The sequence below is a fragment of the Dipodomys merriami genome, unplaced genomic scaffold (assembly GCF_024711535.1).
Source record: "Dipodomys merriami isolate MVZ:Mamm:240054 unplaced genomic scaffold, mDipMer1.0.p SCAF_44, whole genome shotgun sequence".
Taxonomy (NCBI): domain Eukaryota; kingdom Metazoa; phylum Chordata; class Mammalia; order Rodentia; family Heteromyidae; genus Dipodomys; species Dipodomys merriami.
The window spans coordinates 579,362-603,561 of NW_027206002.1; the positions used below are offsets into that span (position 1 = coordinate 579,362).

The 24,200-nt window shown below is 38.4% G+C and overlaps 1 protein-coding gene across 2 annotated transcripts in view; it reads right to left on the minus strand.

Moving 5' to 3' along the window:
• Window positions 1-24,200, minus strand: part of Meikin (meiotic kinetochore factor) — a 49,243-nt gene that overhangs the window by 14,037 nt on the left and 11,006 nt on the right. For both annotated transcript variants that reach the window (XM_069994003.1, XM_069994002.1), the window contains exons 6-11: window positions 19,381-19,521; window positions 14,165-14,284; window positions 13,022-13,061; window positions 8,767-8,831; window positions 5,203-5,273; window positions 2,089-2,169 (exon numbers count right to left, since the gene is read on the minus strand). In XM_069994003.1, coding sequence (XP_069850104.1) covers window positions 2,089-2,169; window positions 5,203-5,273; window positions 8,767-8,831; window positions 13,022-13,061; window positions 14,165-14,284; window positions 19,381-19,521 — 518 coding nt within the window. The remainder of the gene's footprint in view (window positions 1-2,088; window positions 2,170-5,202; window positions 5,274-8,766; window positions 8,832-13,021; window positions 13,062-14,164; window positions 14,285-19,380; window positions 19,522-24,200) is intronic.

Below are 24,200 nucleotides of genomic sequence, written 5' to 3' on the forward strand. Positions count from 1 at the left end.
ATAGAGGTTCAGGAAAGATCGTGAGATTCTGATTTTCAATTCACTATCAAAAAGCTGGAAGTGGAGCTGTGGCTGAAGTGGTAAAGTGCTCACCTTGAGTAAAAAAAGCTCAGGGATAGTACCTAGGGCAGGCACCAAAAAGAAAAGAATAAACAAAAATTTTAAAAGCCCACTTCAAAAAGTTATTAAACCTATATAGTTAGTTATATGAACCAGCAATTCAACTACTACTCCTAGGTATATACTAAAGAAACCAACATGTTTTCACACAAAAACTTACACACAAACTTTTATAGCAATCAAAATAGATAACAAGAAGAAACAAACACCATAAACTGAGTTGGTAAAAAAATGTGGTAGATCCATATAGTAGAATATTATTTAATCAAGGAAAAGTAATGAAGTCCTGGTGATGCTACACAACATGAATTTTAAAAATATTATGTCAAGTGAAAGAAGCCAGGCACAGTAAGCCACAAGTTACTTACATAAAATATCTAGGAAGAGCAAACCTATAAGGATAAACTAATCTATTAGCTTTAGAGGCTGGAGGGTGGGATAGGGAATAAGGAGTGACTGTTAATGAGATGATAAAGTGTTCTTGAATTTGATTATGGTGATGGTTACACAATCTTGTGAGTGTACAAAAAACACAGTTTTACATATACTGTCGCATTGTACATTATACAAAATGTGAATTAGAGTTCAAGTTAGAAAATGATAGCCTGTAACCCCAGCTATGCTGGAAGCTGAGATCAGGAGGATAGAGGCTCAAGACTAGTTGTAGGGCTGGGAAGGTGGTGGCTCAGTGGTAGAGTGCTTGCTTTGCATGCAGGAGGCCCTGGGTTTGATTCCTCAGTACCATGTAAGCAGAAAAAGCTGGAAGTGGCGCTGTGGCTCAAGTGGTAGAGTGCTAGCCTTGACCTGAAGAGCTCAGGGATAGCGCCCAGGCCTAGGGATCAGGCCCCATGACTAGCAAAAAACAAAAAACAACTAGTTGTAGCAAACAGTTAATGAGACTCCCTAGGTCAACCAATTTCTGGGTTTGATGGTATGGGCCTGTCATCTCAGATATGTGGGAAGCTGCAATTAGAAGGATTGCAGTTCCATGTCAAGGCAAGAATGTCTAAGAAACCCCAAAACAGCAGAAAAAGCTAGCATTCATCTATCATCCCTGCTACTGTGGGAAATGTAAATAAAAAGATGACAGTCTAGGCTGGCCTGGGCAAAATCTCAAAAATAGCTACAATAAAAAGGGCTAAAGCAACTGCCTTAGCAAGCATAAAGCCCTGAGTTCAACCCTCCAGGACTGCCAACAAACAAATTAACAAATCAAAGGACAAATAATACAGCTTCCTGAGCAAAAGAAGCTCAGGGACAGGGACAGTGCCCAGGCCCTGAGTTCAAGCCCCACGGCTGGCAAAAAAAAAAAAAAAAAAAAAGAATGGTAGTTACAAGAGGCTGAATGAGGGAAGAGGCTGGGGAAGAAAAGAATAGGGAGTTACCACTTAATAGGTTACCATTTAATAGGAGTTTCAGTTTTACAAGATAGAAAGTGTTCTAGAATTGGATTGTGGTGATGGCTGAATGACCATGTGAATATACTTGAACTATGCTCTTCAACAGCTAGGATTTTAAATTTTATATTACATATATTTTGGGATAAAAAGAACAGTGGTGGGCTGGGAAGGTGGCTCAGTGGTAGAGCGCTTGCCCTGCATGCCTGAGGCCCTGGGTTCGATTCCTCAGCACCACATAAGCAAAAAGAAAAAAGCCAGAAGTGGCGCTGTGGCTCATGTGGTAGAGCGCTAGCCTTGAGCTGAAGAGCTGAGGGACAGCGCCCAGGCCCAGAGTTCAGGCCCCACGACTGGACCAAAAAAAAAAAAAGAACAGTGGTTGGTGATACAATGTACTAATTTCTTCACATATGTAAAGCATATAAAGTACTTTTAATGCAAGTATGTTTATGCCTAATGAACATACAGATGTTTTTATCTTCAAGCAATATGTCCTTGGTATGACAGAAACAGAAGAACGGGGAGAGGAGTTAGAAAACAGATACCATAAATGCCAAAGGCTAACACTCACCACAAAATCGACTTTCTTTGAAGATGGAGTACTTGTTAACAGGCATCTGTTCTTCTCATCAAGAATAACAGCATTTGTTTTCTATAAATGTTTATAAAATAGGGGTTGGGTGGCAGAAAAATACTTTAAACTACAATTAAAGTTAGTTGACTGGATCATAATAAACCAATAAAATCTTCAATCTGTTAATTTTAAGCCACTGGACAGGAAACTAAAGAATTTTCTGGTATGAGCTAGGTGAAACAGCTCCCAAGAAAACTGTAAGGGGCCTAACAACTATATGAAAATATTCTGAAGTGGCGCTGTAGCTCAAGTGGTAGAGCGCTCGCCTTGAGCTGAAGAGCTGAGGGACAACGCCCAGGCCCAGAGTTCAAGCCCCACGACCGACAAAAAAAAAAAAAAAAAAAAAAAAGAAAATATTCTGGTTGAAATTACTATTTTTTTTTTTTTGCCAGTTGTGGGGCTTGAACTCTGGGCCTGAGCACTGTCCCTGAGCTGCTTTTGCTCAAGGCTAGTGCTCTACCACTTGAGCACAGCACCACTTCTGGCATTTTGTGCTTATGTGGTGCTGAGGAATCGAATGCAGGGCCTCATGCATGCAAGGCAAGCACTCAGTGGAGCCACCTTCCCAGCCCCAATGCCTAAATCTTTATTATTTCTTTCTGCCTGCTTGCTTTGGAATTGGCTTGTTCTTGGCTTTTTTTTCTCTCTCTCTTTGGCATTTTCTTATTACCATACAAGAGTGTTTCATTGTGACATTGCCATATACTCATATAAGGCATCTTGGTCAAATTCATCCCCTCCAACACACCCTCAAATACACCTTGTCTCTTCTTAAAACAATTTAAATAGGTTTCATTATCCTATTTTCATAAAAGCAAATAAACTACTTAGACACTAGTCATCCTCATTCACCCTGTTAGCCTTTCCCCCTCCTGATGGTACCCACATCATCAACACTGTTCGTGTTTTTCTCAGAGCTTAAGGTACATCATTAGGTTATTTGAGATTGCTCTGTTATTTTGATCTAAGTGCTCATAGCGATAAATGTTTCTCTTGGCATTGCCTTTGCAGTAGTATCCTTGTGATTTCAGCATGTTGTGTTTTCACTTTCATTAGATTCTAGGGACTTTGGATTTCCTCCTTGAATGACTCACTGGTCATTGAAGTAATGTACTGTTACTGTTCAGTCTCCATGTTTGACCACAATTCTCCTGATGCCTGTCTCTATACCTGAGATGACAGGTTAATGCTATTATACTCACCTTTTTCTTTTGAGATGGTGTCTTATGAACTTTTTACCCAAATGGCCGGGACCATAAAACTATCAGCCTCCCATGAAGCTTGGATGACAGGTGTTTACCATTAGACCTAGCTATTGGTTGGAGGTATGTCTTAGAAATGTTTGCCTGGCATATGCAGGGAAATGGATGGAGCTAGAAGGAATCATGTTGAGCGAGGTAAGCCAAGAGCAAAGAGACAAACAGTACATGGTCTCCCTGATAAGTGGATGCTAAATCCAAAATGCTAGGTGATACGACAAAATTAACAGGACTTAAGGAACAAAGAACTCCCACTCATCTGGTCGAACCACTACCAAATATCCCCATGCTGCTGATCACATGTATGGTGTATAACATGTGTACACCGTTATATGTTATAGACTGTGATAGACAATTTGCTCCAGGAAAGTTAGAATGAACTTGTAACTTTAAATGAGCATCATTATTCCACAATACTGTGAAATTTGGGAAATTATGTAATCACTTAATCACAATTAAAAAAAAGAAAAGAACCTCGGGGAAGGTAGGGAGGATAGGGTTGGTAGGGGAAAAACAATGGAGGGGGTAACAATGCTCAATAGGAAGTGTACTCATTACCTTGCTCATGTAACTGTAACCCTCTGTATAGTATCTTTACAATAAAAAATTAAAATTAAAAAAAAGAAATGTTTGCCTAGGCTGGCCTTGAACCACAAGACTCCTGAGCTCCATCTCCCAAGTAATTAGGATTATAGGCATAAAACACTAGCAGTTGGCTTTGTTTGCTTTCTTGATGTTAGCCACTCAACTGGGATGAGATGAAATCTCAGTATAGTTTGATTTATATTTCCCAGATGGCTAAAAATGTTGAACATTTTTATTGGTTATTTGTACTTCTTTTGAAAAGTGTCTGGTGAGTTCATTTGTCCACTTAATGATGAGTTACCTATTTTTTGGTGTTTAACCTTTTTATTTCTTCATATATTTGAGTTCTTTATATATTCTGGATAATATTCTTGTCAGGTGACTGTTTCACAAAGACTCTCTCCTGTTCTGTGGATAGTATATTCACTTTGTTGATTGTGAAACTTGGAAGCTTTTCTTAGCACTTCTTACTCCTTTTCCTCTCCATCTATGGACTCTGCAGGCATATCTATCTACAATCCATGTATGTCTTCCTAGCTCTCCTATAAAATGTCCTGATCAAAGCCAATACAAACCCTCACCAGAAAATCCTTGTAACTTCTTACTAACGGGTCTCCTTGCTAACATTTTTGCTCTTTCTGTTCCCTAATCTATACAATGTATGTTGAAATGGGAAAAGTATGGTTTTAGATCAAGAAAGTCTTGCCACAAGCTCCTAAATACATGATGAGAATCTAAGCTTCAGTTTTCTTGGCTATCTATCAGTTAAATAAGTTACTATTTATCTCACTGAAATGGTACAAAGAAAAGATAGAATTAATGAAAAGCCATTCAAAGTTCAGAGATCTTCAGATTCTAACATATTGCCTAACATTGACTCACAAGTAATCTTCAGCATAAAATGATGCTCTGGATACATACTAAATTTCTCATTTACAACTTAAATTAATGATTAATGGAATCCAATCATTCAAAGAAGAGTTGAAAAAATGTAAAATACATGCTATTTCTTTCATTAATTTTACAAGCAGTACATATGCATGTGTATACTGCAGTTTTTCATAAAATAGAATAATCTAATTGCCAAATTTTTAAATGCTTTTAATTATTGTCTTACATATTTAGAATTCCTATAAAGCATTACTTAAATGTATATACTTTATTAATGTAATTATGATTTATATGGTTATTCTACTTCAATACTTGCTTTTTGCTTTGTATTTTGAAGGGTTGGAAGGCAAGTTTTCTCAGCAAGTAAAGCCTCACAAGCTGCATTATCTATAAATAAAAGAATAGTTTAATACTTTATTAACATGTCCCTATAAATAAAGACAAAGCAAAATAAAAACCATTATTTTAATAACTGTACTTTTGTAATTGTTTAGGCAAAAATAACAACACGTGTTAGATAAACTCACTTGCCTCAGATAGGAGAAAATATCCTTAAAATACTTTTTTTTTTTTTTGGGTCCGGTCGTGGGGCCTGAACTCTGGGCCTGGGCGCTGTCCCTCAGCTCTTCAGCTCAAGGCTAGCACTCTACCACTATGAGCCACAGCGCCACTTCTGGCTTTTTTCTTTTTGCTTATGTGGTGCTGAGGAATCGAACCCAGGGCCTTGAGCATGCAAGGCAAGCGCTCTACCACTGAGCCACCTTCCCAGCCCTCCTTAAAATACTTTTATCTCCAGAGCTTCAGGTTTCAGAGAAGCAATACGTGAAGTTCTTTTTTCCTCTCATTTAGTAGAAATGTATAATTAAAATTCTTTGTTCATTATTCTATCATTTCCTCTTTCCTGTGTTTCAGGCTTTCCCTTCTACTGCAACTTTTCTGTCAGTGTTTGTTTGTTTAATATTTGAGACAGGGTCTTGTTCTACTGCCCAGGCTGGGCTCAAGTCATCATCTTGGCTCACACCTCCTTGAGTAGCAGCGACTATTGATATTTTCCACTATACCTGGTTCTATACTCATTTAATGCATACTCAGGCCTTGCTTATCTTATCCAAACCTTTTATCTCCTATCCTGCTATAGCCCTTCTTTTGTCAATAGTCAAAAAACTGTCTGTCTGTCTTTGTTATAGACCACAGGAATCTTGAGGGCAGGAAAACCATCATTTCCTAATGCCCTAACATTTAGTAAATAGTCTGGTACACAAAGAAAACACAGTTGAGTTTGCTGACTTAATATGTAAAAAGAGGGAAAAAACAGGGAGAGTGTGAGGGAAGGGGTAACATTATTTAAAAAAAAAATACACTCTTTACCTGACTCATGTAACTGTAACCCCTCTGTATATCACCTCTGTATCTAACAATAAAAAAAAATTTAATATGTAAAAAATACCTAGGAAGGGTTGGGAAGGTGGCTCAGTGGTAGAGCGCTTGCCATGCATGCCTGAGGCCCTGGGTTCGATTCCTCAGCACCACATAAGCAAAAAGAAAAAAGCTGGAAGTGGCGCTGTGGCTCAAGTGGTAGAGCGCTAGCCTTGAGCTGAAGAGCGCCCAGGAGTTCAGGCCCCATGGCCGGACCCCCCCAAAAAAAAATACCTAGGAAGTCAGGCTCTGGTGGGTCATGCCTGTAATCCTAGCTACTCAGGAGACTGAGATCTGAGCATCACGGTTCAAAGCGCAGGAATGTCCCTGAGACTCGTATCTCCAATAAACTACCAGGAAACCAAAAGTGGTGCTGTGGCTCAAATGGTAGAGTGCTAGCTTTGAGTTGAAGAGCTCATGGACAGTGCCCAGGCCCAGAGTTCAAGACCTATGACTGACAAAAATAAAACAAAAACCTTGGAGTAAAACATGATTTAATTTTAAATTTCAGGAAAATCAATATATAAAAGAAAACAAAAGCATGCATAATTCTAGATGATCCTAGATGCTTTATAAATAGTACTTCCATCAGAAGCAAAACTTTCAATTTGGCAAGACTTAAGTGAAAAGATCATGGCTTTTATATACCTTTACCATGTTTCCTTTCTTTTTCTTTTTTTTTTTTTCAGGAGCAATTATAAAAATTTATTATACTCTTTTTAATAGAAAAATCTAAATTAGAATTTCTTTTTACAAAGAAGTTCAATCATTTAGCCTAATTTTGTTAAACATCAGTAAAACAATTATGTTAACTACAGTGATCCAATTAGATAAAGTAGATGGAGGTTTCAAAACAAAACATTATTTACTAAAAAATATGCTAGACAACACACACTCCTTATTCAAAAGGGATCCAGACCATTGGAGAGGTATTCATAAAAGTCCAATTCCTCATCTACAAGGCATCTTTAGTTCAAATCTAAGGAAAGCAGTGCACACGAGTCATCATCCTGGCATGTTTCCTTTCATTTCTCATCTTTTCTTGCAGTCCCTTTATTAGTTGATCTATAAAACAAAGCCTCCTAATGTTTACCCTCTAAAGTTGAAGGTACTTTAGTCCCTCCAAGGATTAGTGATTTTGCAAGTTCAATTTTGGTCCTGAGGCTTGAACTTGGGGCCTCTTGCTTTGTTTAAGGCTGAAGCTCTACTGCTTGAACAACACTCCCACTTCCAGCTTTTGGCAGGTTAATTGGAGATAAGAGTCTCATATTTGCCTGGTGCTGGTGGCTCACGCCTGTAATCCTAGCTACTCAGGAGGCTGAGATCTGAGGATCACGGTTCAAAGCCAGCCTGGGCAGGAGAGACCGTGAGACTCCTATCTCCAATAAACCACCAGAAAACCGGAAGTGGCGCTGTAGCTCAAGTGGTAGAGCGCTCGCCTTGAGCTGAAGAGCTGAGGGACAGCGCCCAGGCCCAGAGTTCAAGCCCCACCACCGACCAAAAAAAAAAAAAAAAAGAGTCTCATATTTGTCTGCTCAGGCTGGCTTCAAATTCAGCCTCAGTCACTAGGATTATAGATGTGAGCCATCAGCACTGAATATGACCATCATTTCTATACTCAGCTCCTAAAGCCTGGCATTTAGTAAATGTTTAATGGAACTCTTTCTTAAAGATTGTGTATGTGTACATTTATATACTAGTTCATGCAAACATTTTAAACCATTTAATGTCCCTTGAAATAGCAATTTATTATTCCCAAATAGCACAAAACTTGGAGGAAATTTAAAAAAAAGAAATGTGAGATGTAGCAGAAGTTAAAAAGGATATAAATATCTTATTAAATTTATTCAAATAATAAAACAAATGAAAGAATGATAATAATGCAAGATACTTTGTTGATCCTATTAGTTTTCAATCATCACATATGACCATAATATATCTATTTGCATATTATCCTCTCCTACTATTGAAATCTACAAGCGAAGAAAAGGGTTTCATTTCCTAGTATACATAACAATGCCTAGTGTAGATATTCAGTAAATATTCAATAAATAAATAAATGAGGCATGTTATAGGAATAATTAAGATCCACTTTCTAACCCATACATCTTTTTTTTTTTTTGTTGGTCGTGGGGCTTGAAGTTGGCCTGGATGCTGTCCCTTATCTCTTCAGCTTAAGCCACAGCACCACTTCCAGTTTTCTGGTGGTTTATTGGAGATAAGAGTTTCATGGACTTTCCTGCCCAGGCTGGCTTTGAACCGTGATCCTCAGATCTCAGCCTCCTGAGTAGTTAGGATTACAGGCGTAAGCCACTGGCAGCCAGGTAACCCATACAGCTTTATTTCTCAAATACAACCAAGGTTAAAAAGTCAGTTTCCTGGAGTACCTAGTTTATTAATACATGCTATACTGTAGTAGAAATAAATACATAATAATGAAAATAATAGTGTTATTATCTATTACCTGATGCTGGCTTTGAAGTACACTTTGAATTTGGAGAAATATCTTGATCTGCTAATGTCATCAATCTATAATCAAAACAAATTAGTGGTATTTACTTAACTCTCAATCACTTTTCAGAATCCTTAGGTCATATTTTTAAAAATAAATTCATAAAAATGATATTTATATGGAACTGATATGGAATATAGTGAGTTAGAGAAATTATCTGAAACATGTAAACATACAAATAATCTTTCATCTTTAGGGACAAATAGTTTAATAAAGGACAGTATATTCATAATTTATCAATGTGAGACAACATGTATAGAAGACAAGGCATAGTATTTAGAATCATACAAACTTGAGTATAAACCCTACCTTTGCTACTCACACTTGAAGGTCCTTGAGAAAGCTACTTAACTTATCTTGGGTCTTGTTTATCTCATTAATACAAAAAATATCTGAGAATGTGGCTTAGTGGTAGAGTGCTTTCCTAGCATGAAGCCTTGGGTTCAATTCCTCAGTACTACATAAACAGTAAAAGCTTGAAGTGGCGCTGTGGTTCAAGTGGTACAGTGCTAATCTTGAGCAAAAGAAGGTCAGAGGCAGTGCTCAGACCCTAAATTCAAGCCCCAGGACTAGCAAAAAAACCCCTCTCAATCCTGTTTCTAGGATTATTGTAAGGATTTCATATATAAGAAACAATTTTTGAAATGAGTATCTTATTCTCTCTCAATTGCCCTTGATTTTTATCTAAGTGTGCATGAGAGGATTAAAGAGAGAATTAGTATTTGTCCATCAAAACAAGATCTGAGCTGGGTGCCAGTGGCTTATGGTGGTAGCTACTCAAGAGGCTGAGATCTGAGGATCCCAGTTTGAAGCCAGCCTAGGCAGAAAAGTTCTGTGAGGCTCTTTTCTTCAATTAGCCACTGAAAAACTAGAAGTAGAACTATGGCTCAAAGTGCAGAAGGCTATCCTTGAGCAAAATAGCTCAGTGACAGTTCAGAGTTCAAGCCCCATGACAGAAAAAAAAAAAAATCTGAGCAAAACAACAAATTTCTGAGAAAGACAATGAATTGAAAACAAACTGTGAGAAGAGAATTTTCCAGATTAGTGACTGATTAAATTCAGTTATTCAGTAAACAGAATAGTTTTACTCTTTCATATTTCACTTTAAATTTATACTGTCCAAATACTTTCTTGCTTTTGTTGTTGTTGTTGGTTGTCGGGGTTGAACTCTGGGCCTGGGCGCTGTCCCTCAGCTTTTCAGCTCAAGGCTAGCGCTCTACCACTTGAATCACAATGCCACTTCCCTGTCCCTTTTATCCCTGTCCTGGGGCTTGAACTTAACCCTCGGTGCTGTCCATTTGTGCTCAAGGCTAGTACTCTACCACTTTGAGCTACAGTGCCACTTCCAGCTTTTTCTGAGTAATTTATTGTAGATGAGAATCTCACAAATTTTTTCTGCCCAGGCTGGCTTTGAACTGCAATCCTTAGGTCTCAGCCTCCATCCTCAGGTCTCAGCCTCCTGAGTAGCAAGCGAGGATTACAGGTATGAGCCACCAATACCTGACATTTTTTTCTTATTATTTACAGAACTGAGGATTGAAGTTGGGGCCTTGCTTTGGCCAGACAAGCACTTATACCAACCATGCCTTCAGTCCCTTTTTGTGCTGGTTATTTTCTGTAGGGCCTCACTTCGTGCCTGGGTAGCCTTGTGCTTCCCCTAGTCACTGGGGAGATAGGCAAGAGCCACTTCACACAGGCATTGTGTGTGCCCAACTATTAATTGAGATGGGGTCTCAAACTCTTTTTGGGGGGGGTTGATCACGGGGCCTGAACTCTGGGCCTGGGCGCTGTCCCTCAGCTCTTCGAGTCTCAAACTTTTATGCCTGGGGTAGCACCCTCCCCAACCTTTGCTTCCCACATAACTAGGATTGTAGGTTTGAGCCACTCTGCTTGGCTTTATTACTTTTCAAATAACCTGGAGAAAGATATAGATGCTTTATTTTTAGTATATTTTACTCCTACAAAGAAATAGCATTTGGACTACAGTTTACACTCATGCCAATGATATCTATGTCAGGGATGCTAAATCAGTGGGAAATGTTCCTATTCCCCTGATAACTCAGAAACACCAATGTAGAATTAAGAAATTACATAATTAGTTGCTTAATTGAAGAAATAAAGCAATCAATGCAGAAAACTGTTAATATGATAAGAACTATTTCTCAGACAGTTAACAGAAACTTTCAGAAAATATAGTATCATTCCAGATTCATCAGGACAAATGCTCTGAGGATGTTTTTTTATTAGGCAATCAATACCAGATACCCTTTAAGCTACAGAAATAGAAAATAGGTCCCTATTAGTAAATCTGGCCTTTGACATTTTCAACAACTAGGTTTTAATGGAAGATTAAGGGAGGTCAACTACATGCAGAGAAGCAGGCCTAATTATTTGCTAAATAGCAAGGTCAGGTACTGGCTATGATTATAGAATTTCCCTCTAAAGGATAACCCAGAGAAATTCTAAATGGTAGGTAGAATTTTCCTCAAAGAATAACCCAGGGAAATTCTAAATGGTAGGTTGGTTCTAGTAATCCAAAGAGGAAATATTATAGATGTGGAGAATCAGGGCATTGCAAAGCCAAATGCTCTATCTAAGAAGGGGCCACAATATCCAGGCACATGCACCCTCTGCAATGAGGGAACATACTAGCTATCCTGCTAGTTCTACTTTCAAAATATATCCAAAATCTGACCATGTGTTACCATATCTGCTGTTACCACATCTGCTGTTACCACATCTGCTGTTAACACTCTGGTCCATACTCTAATATCTCTTATTTAGATTAGTAAGATAGTATCCTAGCTATCATCTTCCTAATTCCTTCCCTCCCTATATTTTGTTCTCATCGCAGTAGTTAAGGTGATTCCTTGAAAACACAAGTCATTGCACTCTTCAAGAGTCCTAGAATCCTTTTTTTTTGTTGTTGTTGGTTGTGAGGCTTGAACTCTGGGCCTGAGTGCTGTCCCTCAGCTCTTCAGCTCAAGGCTAGCACTCTACCACTTGAGCTACAGTGTCACTTCCGGTTTTCTGGAAGTGACATAAGAGAGATATGAGAGAAGATATAAGAGATAAGAGATGAGAAGAGAGATAAGAGTTTAATGGACTTTCCTGCCTGGGCTGGCTTTGAACCGTGATCCTCAGATCTCAGCCTCCTGAGTAGCTAGGATTACAGGCATGAGCCAATGGCACCTGGCTGAGTCCTAGAATCTTTACTCTCATTTCTTATATGGGGAGCAGAAAATATTTCACCCCTATTCCACTTATCTCTTCTTTATCCTGTTAGACTAAAATAGATCCTTGTAAAAACTTAAATGGGGGCGGGGGGGAAGGCTTTATCTATTCTTTCTACCTAGAATGATCTTTCACTAGTTTCTATGAATCTTTTTTTTTTTGTCAGTTGTGGGGCTTGATCTCTGGGCCTGGCTGTTGACCCTCACCTCTTCAGCTCAAGGCGAGTACTCTACCATGTAAGCCACAGTGCCACTTCTGGTTTTCTGGTGCTTAATTGGAGCTAAGAGTCTGACAGACTTTCCTGCCCTGGCTTTGAACTGCGATCCTCAGATCTCAGCCTCCTGAGTAACTAGGATTACAGACATGAGCCATGGGCGCCCAGCTTGAATCAATCTTTATACAACTGTTCAAATAATGCTTTTTCAGTGAAGATTTTCCTGAACAGACTTCTTAAAATAGCAAACTACCACTCCCATACTCCTTCAGTCCCTCAAGCTTTATTATTTATTTATACCATTCAAGACTAAATAATACAGTATAAATTTACTTGTTTGTTTACTATTCATGTATTCCAACTAGAATGTGGTCTCAGAAAGGGTGGAGAATTTGTGATCATTTTTTTTTTTTTTTTTTGCCAGTTCTGGGGCTTGAACTCAGGGCCTGGGTACTATTCCTGAGCTTCTTTTGCTCAAGACTAGCACTCTACCACTTGAGCCACAGCGTCACTTTTGGCTTTTTCTGTGTATGTGGTACTGGGGAATCAAACTCAGGGCATTGGGCATGCTAGGCATGCCAACATGTACCAAGCTAACTTCCCAGACCCGTGATCAATTTTGTTTACATGCAGTGATTAGAACAGCTCTTACACATACTTTTTAAGTCCTAAACAAATGAAGGAACAATCCTACTTGCTATATAAATTTTTGAATACAGTTTTCAAAGGCACAATTACTTTGAAATTCTTAGCTCTTACATTTTTCTATGGCTTTTCTGAGAGTTTTCCAAAAAGGTACCTAGGAAAGGAAAAAAAATCTATTAGAAGTAGAAACAATTCAAAGAGGCTAAAAGTACTATAGGTAAAAATAAGTATTTCCAGAACATATATAGTAGCAGTACAGTTTTTTATTGTTTTGTTATTTTTTTGTCTGCTAGTTTAATTAAAAATATTTTCAAAATACCAAAGTAAAACTAAGTGTTTAAACTGTTGAGAGTTACAATAATGTGACACTGAACAGTCTTCACAATTTGAAATCTTTACAACTATTAGTCTTGAAATTCTGAGTCTTAGGGTTCTTATAATAATCCTGTCAGTCAGCTATGCTAATTTATTATCCCCATTTTACATAAGAGAAAATAATAACTGACCAAATTATGAAATTAAACCTAGATACCTGGACCTTAAACTTAGATCATCTGGTACTGACTTAGTCCAGGAACAAACATCTAGATATGCATTGGTTGATTAGTCAGGAGACATTCCCTTTCAGCACTATACTGCCTAAGCACACTAGGATATTACTAGGAATATAAAGAACCATGAAAGTATTCTTCTGAGGAAGTTAATATTCTTCAGCAACCAGAGCACCTTGCTTATGTCAGATTAAGATTTTAAAATCATAACAGTTAATCAGAGGCAATGTACATTTGTACCTTCCAAGCATTTTCTTGGGAAGGGAGGTCCTCAAAACATAGGGCTCCAAACAGTTAACATCTAGCATCATTCATTCTCTGCTCTTGCTGATAGCACTCCCCTAGTCCAATTCCCAATAAGGGTCTTGTTCCCATCTGAAACCTCATGAGGCTGGCCTTCAATATCAACATTTTGGTCTCTGAGCTCTCATTAGAATCACTCATTCATTTCTGCTCACAATTTCTTGGCTTTCTCTAGCCCACTCTTCAAACTCTTTTAAGCACCTGTCAAATACCAGTTCCAAAGCCTTACGGATTGCATGATCAGGTTTAGTTACAACAGGCCTTGACATGATGGCCAACTAATACACTTAGCTTAGGAATTATTCAGGACACACACAAAAAATACTGTTTTTTTTCTAACAGTATTTTCCAACAGACAAAGAATTCGTCCCGCAATAAAAGGAAAATATATATGAAAACTCACCCACAATTGCAGAAAAGTTTGAAAACTGTGTGACATTCTCTATCGCTACTGCTTTACTGATATCCAGAAGAGTGGAATTCTTGCACTGTCTATGTTCTTTTGAGTTGGGACATTCCCAGTCTAAAAAAGCAGGCATAAAAGAATGGCAAAATTTGTGAACAGCCTACAAGTGGCAGGTTTCCTTTTCCCTCCCAAGTCCATTTGAAATCATGATAGTTAAAGTTTGGGATATATAGAACAAAAAAATAAGCCATGAAAGAATCAAGTTAAGAAATAATCTATGTCCATTTCCAGTTCTTCTCTTCCTTCCTAGGAATGATCTAGCCAGGGGCTGTTGGCTCATACCTGTAATCCTAGCTACTCAGTAATCTGAGAACTGAGGACTATGGTTCAAAGACAGCCTGGGAATGAAAGTGCATGAGACTCTTAATTCAAATTAACCACCAAAAAGCCAGAAGTGGAGCTGTGGCTCAAGTAGTAGGGTACTAGTGTTGAGCAAAAAAGCTCAGGGACAGCACCCAGGCCCAGAGTTCAAGTCCCAGGACTGATACATATAGAAAAAAACCTGATCTGGCCAGGCACCAGTGGTTAACACCTGTAATCTTAGCTACTCAGGAGGCTGAGATCTGAGAATCTCCATTTGAAGCCAGCCTGGGCAGAAGAGTCCCTGTGAGACTTTTATCTCCAATAAACCACTCAAAAAAGGCAGAAGTGGCACTGTGGCTCAAGTGGTAGAGTGCTAGCCTTAAGCACAAAGAGGCTCAGGGATAGCACCCAGTTCCTGAGTTCAAGCCCCAGGACAAACAAAAAAAAGTTTAACCTAAGGGACAGACAACATACAAATAACTGAATGACTCTTATATTTTATAGATTCCATATCTCTATATCCTGTTAAGTATATTACTAAGTACATAGTTATACTACTTTTACCTGATATGTTTTAAGCTTTCTATTGACTTACACTGTGGAAGAATGGAGCTATTCCCTCTTTCATCCCTGGTCCCCATCTTTCTCACTGTTTCTACTTTCTTCACACTGTTATATCACATTTAGTATAGACATTATGATAAAATGCTAGATAAATAATATTCTTACGATATGCCATTATCGTATTTTTTCCTGAAATCAATCTCTCCCTGCTTCAATGGCTTAGTTTTCTATTTTTCATCTATTTCATTTCAAACTTTACCAAGTTATATAAACCCATTCAATTTGGACCCTTATGATCTAAATTTTCAGTGCTGAATATCACATTATCATTGTCCTTTCAATCTGGACACTCATATCCTTTAGTTCTAGAAAAAGTTGGGTTTTTGTTGTTGGTGATGGGGCTTGAACTCTGGGCCTGAATGCTATCCCTCAGCTCTTCAGCTCAGGGCTAGCTCTCTACCACTTGAGCCACTGCACCATTTTCGATTTTCTGAGTGGTTTATTGGAGGTAAGTTGTCTCACTGACTTTCCTGCCTGGGCTGGCTTTGAATGGTAATCCTCAGATCTCAGCCTCCTGAGTAGCTAGGATTACAGGCATGAGCCACTGGTGCCTGACAAAACGTTTTTTTTTTTTAAATTAGTTGACTTTATTGTTATTATAAAGGTGATATACAGATGGATTACATGAGTCAGGTCATGAGTACATTTCTTTTCATACAGTATCTTGTTTAGCAAATGTTCTTGGATTCTTTCCCTGGTATTTTTATTCCCTCTGTTTTTTTCTCAACTTTATCTGGAACATCTATTTTGTAATGTTGTCTTAATACATATTGTTCTCAAAATTTCTCTATTTTCCTTTTTCTTCTTTCTGGTTTGCTTTTTATTCTTTTTGGGAAGTTTGCCTCAACTTTGTTTTCCAGTCTTCCCAGTTTTCCATGTCTTATTCTATCTCATTTAACAAAATCTTCCCTTTTTATAGCATAATATTTAATAGAGGTAATATGTATTTTCTTATCTCCACTGAGGCTTAAAAAATATTGTTTTCATGTTGCTTCTTGTAATACTAGTATTTCTGCTGGAGTCCTTTTTGTTTCTTTTTTTCTTCAATTCCATGTGGTTTTGTACTTTAATAAGCTTTCATGTTGCCGTTTTAGTTTTGGGTTGTAACTTGAAGTGTTTCTTTTAGCATTTCTTCTAGGAAGATCTATGATGCTGAGCTCCCTTAGCTTTTATTTTGGAAAATTGTTTCCTCATATTTGAAAGACAAGTTTAGCTGGATATAATATTCTTGGGTGATAACTTTTTTTTCACTGCTCTGAATATACATATATTCCAAGTCACTTTTTTCTTGCTACTTTCAAAGTTTTTTTACTTCTTGACAACGTGATCATAGGGTATCTTGGTGTTGACTTCTTGATTCATTCTTGATTTTTCTGGGATTCTTAGATATGGATGTTCATTTCCCAGATCGGGAACATTTTTAGCCATTATTTAAGTTTACTGTCTAGCTTTTTCTTCATTCCTAGATGTCTTAAAATACATTCATTGTTCTACTTCACAGTATCACACAAGACTTGCTTTCTTCATTCTTTTTGTTCTCATTTATTTCCCTGATTGTATAATTTTAAATGTCTTTGAGTTCACTTATTCTTTATTCAATACATACCTCCTTACTGAATTCTTTTGGTAGTACTGGGGTTTGAGCTAAAGAACACAGGGACAGCACTCAAGCCCAGAGTTCAAGCCCCATGACCCACAAAAAAGAAAAGAAACAGGAGGGGAGAAAAAAGAATGAAGAGCTTCCCCCCTAATATCTTGTTAATGTAATTCATATATTTTGTTCTCTATTTTTAAATTTGAGATGCTTTTCTGGCATTAAAGTATGAGCCGGGGTTCCTGACTCATATTTAAAAAGGAGCCCCAGTACTAGAGATGTAGCTCAATGGCAGAAACCTTGGGTTTCATCCCCAAGACTGCAAAACAATGGGAACCCTAAAAGGCTAAGTGCAATAATCCTTATAGCCCATTTGGTGCTTGTCACATAGTTGGCTTCATTACAGTATGTTCTGACTGGTAATTTTCCACTGTAGCAATCGTAAGGTCAGTATCTTTAGATACTTTATTCTGGCTTGTTCAGGTTCCACAGTAGCTTAGTGGTAAAGCACTTGCCTAGTATGAATAACACCCTGAATTTACTCTCCAGCATTACAAAAAATACTTTTAATTCTCCTGCCTAGAAGATTCATGTTAGGGAAACAATATTCCAAAAGTTGAGCAGAGAAATGGAATGTTGGGTTGGGACAGGAACAGGGATTTGGTGAACTGATTTCACAATTTAGGATGAATACTTCCATTTAATTTTTTTCTCCTTTGTATTTAGTATAATACATGTAAGTAGTCAATTTCTGCTTTATAGTGAACAACCCCCAAATCCAAGTAACAGAACACAAGTAGTATTTATACACTCTTCCCACATCTGTTGGTTTAATCAGGAGTCTCTGCTTCAGATTACAGGTGTTAAGATCAGCGAAAGCAGTTCTCTGTACAGTTTTCTTGCCTTGGGCTGATCTGCTTTGTACCCACCATTCCAGAATCACTTAGTAGAAGCTAAGATATATATATGTTTCTCATGATGGTAAGATTACAAGAAGATATATCTAACCATTTTAGGTACATTCTTAAGTTTTTTTGTTTGTTTGTTTGTTTCTTTACGGATAGCCTATGACCCAAAGCAAGCTACACAATCTGCCCCAAAGTTAAACAGTGGAAAATTTAGTAATGAGTAATTGGGACCAACATTTCAAACTATCACCCTATCTCTACTATTATGTTCAGAATGTTCAAAACTCTGTTTTGAATCAGAGGGACTTGGCTGACAATCCCAGCACTCAGGAGGTAGAAGCAGGACTACCATAGATTCAAGGATAGCATGAAACACATAGCAACTTCCAGGCCAGCCTGGTCTATAGAGCAAGACTCTGCCTCAAAATAAATAAATAATCTTCAGGCTCTTTTAGGTAGAAAAAGACTAATCACCATATTTGCCATTACTAATTGTATACATCAATAGGTTTCATTGTGACAGCTCCATGCTTGTGTATATTGTGCTTTGATCATGTTCATTCTCCCTATAAGTAGTTCTTGCAATTTAGGATGAACATTATAATTTCTTTTTTATACACACTATAGTACATGCCTCTCTTGCTCCTTTCTCCCATCTCCCCTCAATTCCTTTCCCATTCCTTAATAGTCCTTCATCTACTTTCAAGTTCTCCCCCTCCCCCGCCCTCTCTCTCCCTCCATAGTTTCTACAAATTAAGAGAAAATATTTAACATTTGTCTTTCTGCATCTGACTTATTTTGCTTAACATGATATCCTCAAGTTTCACCCATTTCCTGGAAATCATGTAATTTTCTTTTATTTCTTCTTTTTTTCCAGGACTGAGGACCTTGCGCTTGCCAGGAGGGCGCCCTTCTGCTGAGCCAGCCCCTCATTTTTTTTTTTTTTACAGATGAACAGAACTCAATATATATGCCCTTATTTTCTTTACCCATTCAACTCTGACAGGCACTTAGGCCAATTCCAGTTCTTGGCTATTGTGAACAATGCTTCAATAAACATGGGTATTCTGCTATATTTCTGACATCTTTTTACAAAGATTTGGTGCAGCAGAACTGTAAAAGAGTTTAGGGTATATTGTATAAATTGACTTATTTCAGTGTTGTTCACATTGTTGATTTAGGACTCAAGTGTCCTTAGGCCTTTGTGTCAGACCATCTGATTTCTAGCGTCTCAAACTTTATGCATTCTTCTTTCCAATTCACTTTGTCCTTATGGGTTTTTTTAAAGGACAGTTTGTACAATGGCAAAGCTATATAGGAGAGCATGCATTCCATTAGCCATCACCAACCAAAGGCTCTATTTGTAAGCATAAATAAATGTAACTATTAATTAGTAAAGAAAATTCAAGAAGGGACTTGGTACAGTGAACATGTATTATGTGCTACAAGGGTATAAAATAAATAGGTAGCATATCAGACCAGAGAACAGACATACAGTGATTATATGATTGGATGTACTGCTTGACATTTTTTCATTCTTCCTGACCTGAAGGCTTTATCTCTGTAATACTATGTGACTAAGCAAAGGAATAAAATAGGAGAGGAAGGTGCTGGTGAAGAATGAAAGTATTTCTTCTCAAAAGAAGCATCTATTTATTGGAAAATTTGTGGACAAATGAAAAATTCTACAGTGGAGAAAATTAAGAATGAAATTATATTCTCACCCAAACAATCAGACCTTCTAAACTGCTCAGGTGATGAGAAGTTACTTATACTCTCTTCAGTATTGCTTCTGAATTCTGTATAAAAGTCCGTAACTGAAGAGCTCAGGAAAGAACTGGGAGTATCATGTAGCAAACTTTGTCCTATAGAAAACAAATCCAAACAAAATAATAAACTTTGAATAGATGACAAAAGTGAACTCCTCAAATTTGTAGGAATATTCATACAGATGCTCTGCATGCAAAATTGATTCCACATACAACAGAAAGGTATATTACAGAACATTTTAATATGAATCTTAGAAAATAATTGTCATAAATGTTGAAAAATACACTATTATGTTCCCATTGTTTTTCAGTTTTAGTGTCATAACTTAACTCCTTTCTTTGGTTCACTTGTGATTCTTGGCTCAAAAATTCAGGTTCTAAAGTCCAGGTGTAAGGTTACATGACTGTAATTTTAGCTACAAAGAAGACATAATTAGAAGGATCACAGTCTGAAGCCAGGCCAGGCAAAAAAGAGACATTATATCTGAAAAATTAAGCTAAAGCAAAAGGGGCTTAAAGACATTGATTAAGTGGTAGAGTGCTTGCCTGACAAGCATGAGGCTCTGAGTTTAATCCACAGTACAATAAAATAAAATAAATAAAATGACTACAATTTTTAAAAAATTTAAAATTTAAAATATTTAAAAATTGTAAATAAAAGCCGGGCGCTGGTGGCTCACGCCTGTAATCCTAGCTACTCAGGAGGCTGAGATCTGAGGATCGCGGTTCAAAGCCAGCCTGGGCAGGAGAGACCATGAGACTCCTATCTCCAATAAACCACCAGAAAACCGGAAGTGGCGCTGTAGCTCAAGTGGTAGAGCGCTCGCCTTGAGCTGAAGAGCTGAGGGACAGCACCCATGCCTGGAGTTCAAGCCCCATGACCGACAAAAAAAAAAAAAAAAAAAAAAAAAATTGTAAATAAAAATAAAAGGCCAAGTCCAGTGGCTCATGGCTTTAATCCTAGCAACTCTCAGTAGGCTGAGATTTGAAGATTGTAGTTCAAAGCCAGCCCACGCAGGAAAGTATATGAGGTGCATATCTCTGATTAACAAGAAATTAACTTTAAGTGAAACTGAGGTTCAAATGGTAAAGCTCTAGCTTTGAGTAGTAAAGTTTAAGGACAGTACCTAGACCCTAAGTCCAAGCCCCAAGACAACACAAATAAATAAATAAATAAATAGACTTTTTTTTTTGTCTGTCCTGGGGCTTGAACTCTGGGCCTGAACACTGCCCCTCAGCTCTTCAGCTCAAGGCTAGCACTCTACCACTTGAGTCACTCACTGCACCACTTCTGGTTTTCGGAGTGTATTACTGGATATAACAGTCTCACAGACTTTCCTGCCTAGGCTGGCTTTGAACTGTGATCCTCAGATCTCAGCCTCCTGAGTAAGATTACAGGTGTGAGCCACTGCACCTGGCTAAACAGACATATTCTAAACATAATTCTTTAGCAAATGAGAGAAAAGGTAAGTCTAATTATTATGGCTATCTAAAAAATAATCAGCTAGCCAGGCACCGGTGGACTCATGCCTGTAATCCTAGCTGTTCAACCACCAAAAAACCAGAAGTGCATGTGGCTCAAGTGGTAGAGCGCTTGTCTTGAGCTGAAGAGTTGAGGGACAGTGCCCAGACCCAGAGTTCAAGCCCGATGACCTACCAAAAAAAAAGAAAGAAAGAAAATGAGCCTACATGTTGACAAACAGAACCAAAGAACTGAACAAACAGCCCAGAAATAACTCTTTTTGAACATAGACTCCATGAAGCCAACAGATATAAAATTCATTTAAGATCTAGACAGAACTTTCTAATCCATAATGAGGATAAAAAATAGTACTGGGGCTGAGAAGGTGGCTCAGTGGTAGAGTGCTTGCCTAGCATGTATGAGGACCTGGGTTCGATTTCCACATACACAGAAAAAGCCAGAAGTGATGCTTGGCTCAGGTGGTAAAGCAATAGCCTTGAGCAAGAAGAAGCTCAGAGACAGTACCCAGGCCCTGAGTTCAAGTCCCAGGACTGGCAAAAAAATAGTACTAACAGCTAAGTAAAACCAAAAGATTTAGTAAGAAAAAGGTAACTGCACAATTCAGGAGCCAGTGGCTCCTGCCTGTAACTCTGTCTACTTAGGAGGCTGAAACTGGAAAGATGGAGGTTGAGAGGCCAGTCAAGGCAGAAAAATTTGTGAAATTTGTGCTACCAATAGCTGGTAGCACAGGCTTATAGAAAGCTGAGATGTAGAAGAACCTGGGGGGGAAAAGTCTACAAGACTCTATCTCAGTGGATAAAGCTGGGCATGCACAGTGAATGCCTATTGGCCAAGCTGTTAGAGGAAGCCTAAAATTGGCAGACTGAGGTCCAAGTATGCACCTGGCTTGGAAGTAAGACTGTATCTTAAAAACTGGTGCAAAAAATAGTATCAAGTACCTGCCTAACAAATACAAGGCCCTCAGTACTGTCCCTTAAAAGAAGGGGAAAAGGGGGTTGGGAAGGTGGCTCAGTGGTAGAATGCTTGCCTTGCATGCATGAGGCCCTGGGTTCAATTCCTCAGCACCACATAAGCAGAAAAAGCCAGCAGTAGTGTTGTGGCTCACGTGGTAGAGCCTTGAGCTGAAGAGCTCAGGGGCAGTTCCCAGGCCCAGAGTTCAGGCCCCACAACTGACCAAAAAAAAAAAGGGGGGTGAGAGGGAAAGATACTATTCTGTCTTTCCTTACATTTCTCAAAATTTCATGAATACCACACGTAACAGAACTATTCCAGGACTCAAGCTCAGAAATAAGGAAAACCCTGCATTCATCACCTGGACAGATGTATTAAAAAATAATAAGGATTCATGCTGTATCAGTGGCTATTTCTTACTAGTGAGAAATATAAATACATTAACAATTATATTTTTAATTATTCTTTATATATTTTAAAAGCTAAATATCTCTAAGAGGCTTAAAACAAAAACTGTAATCTCTTATTTCACACCTCCACATAATTTCCAACTCTAGCGACAACTCCTTTTAACTCTACTGCTTCTTTTGATGCCACAAAACTCATCCCTTTAAAGGGTATAATTCATAGGCTTCTGTATATAATCAGAGTTGCACCATCATTGCCAATATTTTATTATCTTTTCTTCAATGTTTGTTCAATTTTCTAAAACACTTCCTTAAATTTATCATCTAATTCTACAGAATGTTTCAATTTTTATACCAAAAATTCATTTTCTAGCCGGGCGCTGGTGGCTCACGCCTGTAATCCTAGCTACTCAGGAGGCTGAGATCTGAGGAACGCGGTTCAAAGCCAGCCCGGGCAGGAGAGACCGTGAGACTCCTATCTCCAATAAACCACCAGAAAACCGGAAGTGGCGCTGTAGCTCAAGTGGTAGAGCGCTCGCCTTGAGCTGAAGAGCTGAGGGACAGCGCCCAGGCCCAGAGTTCAAGCCCCACGACCGACAAAAAAAAAAAAAATTCATTTTCTCTGCTTAATTTACAGTAGTCTGCACTTGTTTTATGTAAACATTTTTCATAATTGAGTATACTGACACTATGTTTTTTGTTGATTTGTTTTCCTTTGTCTTGAGATAGGGTACCATGTAGCCCAGGCTGTCCTTAAACTTACAATTCTTCTGCCTCATTTCCCAAATACTTTGATTATAGGCATATGCCACCATACCCAGCTCAAAATGATGATTTTAAAAAGAGATTGTCCTTTGTTGTCTGTATGCTTCTAGTTTCTTTTTGTTATCTATCTGTTCATTTAGATGTTTTCTTCAAATACCAATAATTTTTGCATGTTCAAGAATGAAGCAGTTAGAAATTCTTATCTACAATCCTACTACTAGAGGCTGAAACCTAGAGGATCACAGGATTTGAAATCAGTCTGAACACAAATCTTCAATTAACCAGCAGAAATGCCAGAATGGAGATGTGGCACAAATAATACTGTGCCAGCTGAGTAAAAAAGCCAAGTGAGAGCTCTAGACCCTGAGTTCAAGTGCAGGTACCAACACACAATACAAATAAAATAAGGCACTAAAATGACATTCTGAACAGAACTATACCACTGTAGGCTCTTACTGAGGGTATTTAAACAAGAACCAGATCACAATTCATAAAATATAGGTCTCCTGGGCAGAAGCTTTCAGACGACAAATCCTCCAATGTCCTACCTAGGGTATATGTGCCTGAGTGGGAGTAGACAGCAGGGGTTTTACCAGTAGGTATACAGACCTATTCCTGTCCCCCTTGCTTCCCTGCCACTGCTAGATTTCAGTTTAAAACCCCTGCCCTGAGTAGTACTTAGCATGTGAGATCAGTCTTTCCATTTTCTTGTCTCTAGACTGCAAGGATGGGTAGAAGAGCAGTTGTCTCATCACAAGTGTGGATTGAAACACCTAATTGCCACTTTAAAAATTTTCCAAAGTAGGGGCTGGGAAGGTGGCTCAGTAGTAGAGCGCTTGTCTGGCATGCATGAGGCCCTGGGTTCGATTCCTCAGCACCATAAGCAAAAAGAAAAAAAGCCAGAAGTGGCGCTGTGGCTCAAGTGGTAGAGCGCTAGTCTTGAGCTAAAGAGCTAAGGGACAGTGCCCAGGCTCAGAGTTCAGGCCCCACGACTGGACCAAAAAAAAAAAAAAAGAAAGAAAGAAATCTTCTAAAATAGGGCTGGGAAGGTGGCTCAGTGGCGGAGTGCTTGCTTTGCATGCATGAAGCCCTGAGTTGGATTCCTCAGCACTATATAAGCAGCAAAGGCCAGAAGTGGTACTGTAGCTCAAGAGCTAGAGCACTAGCCT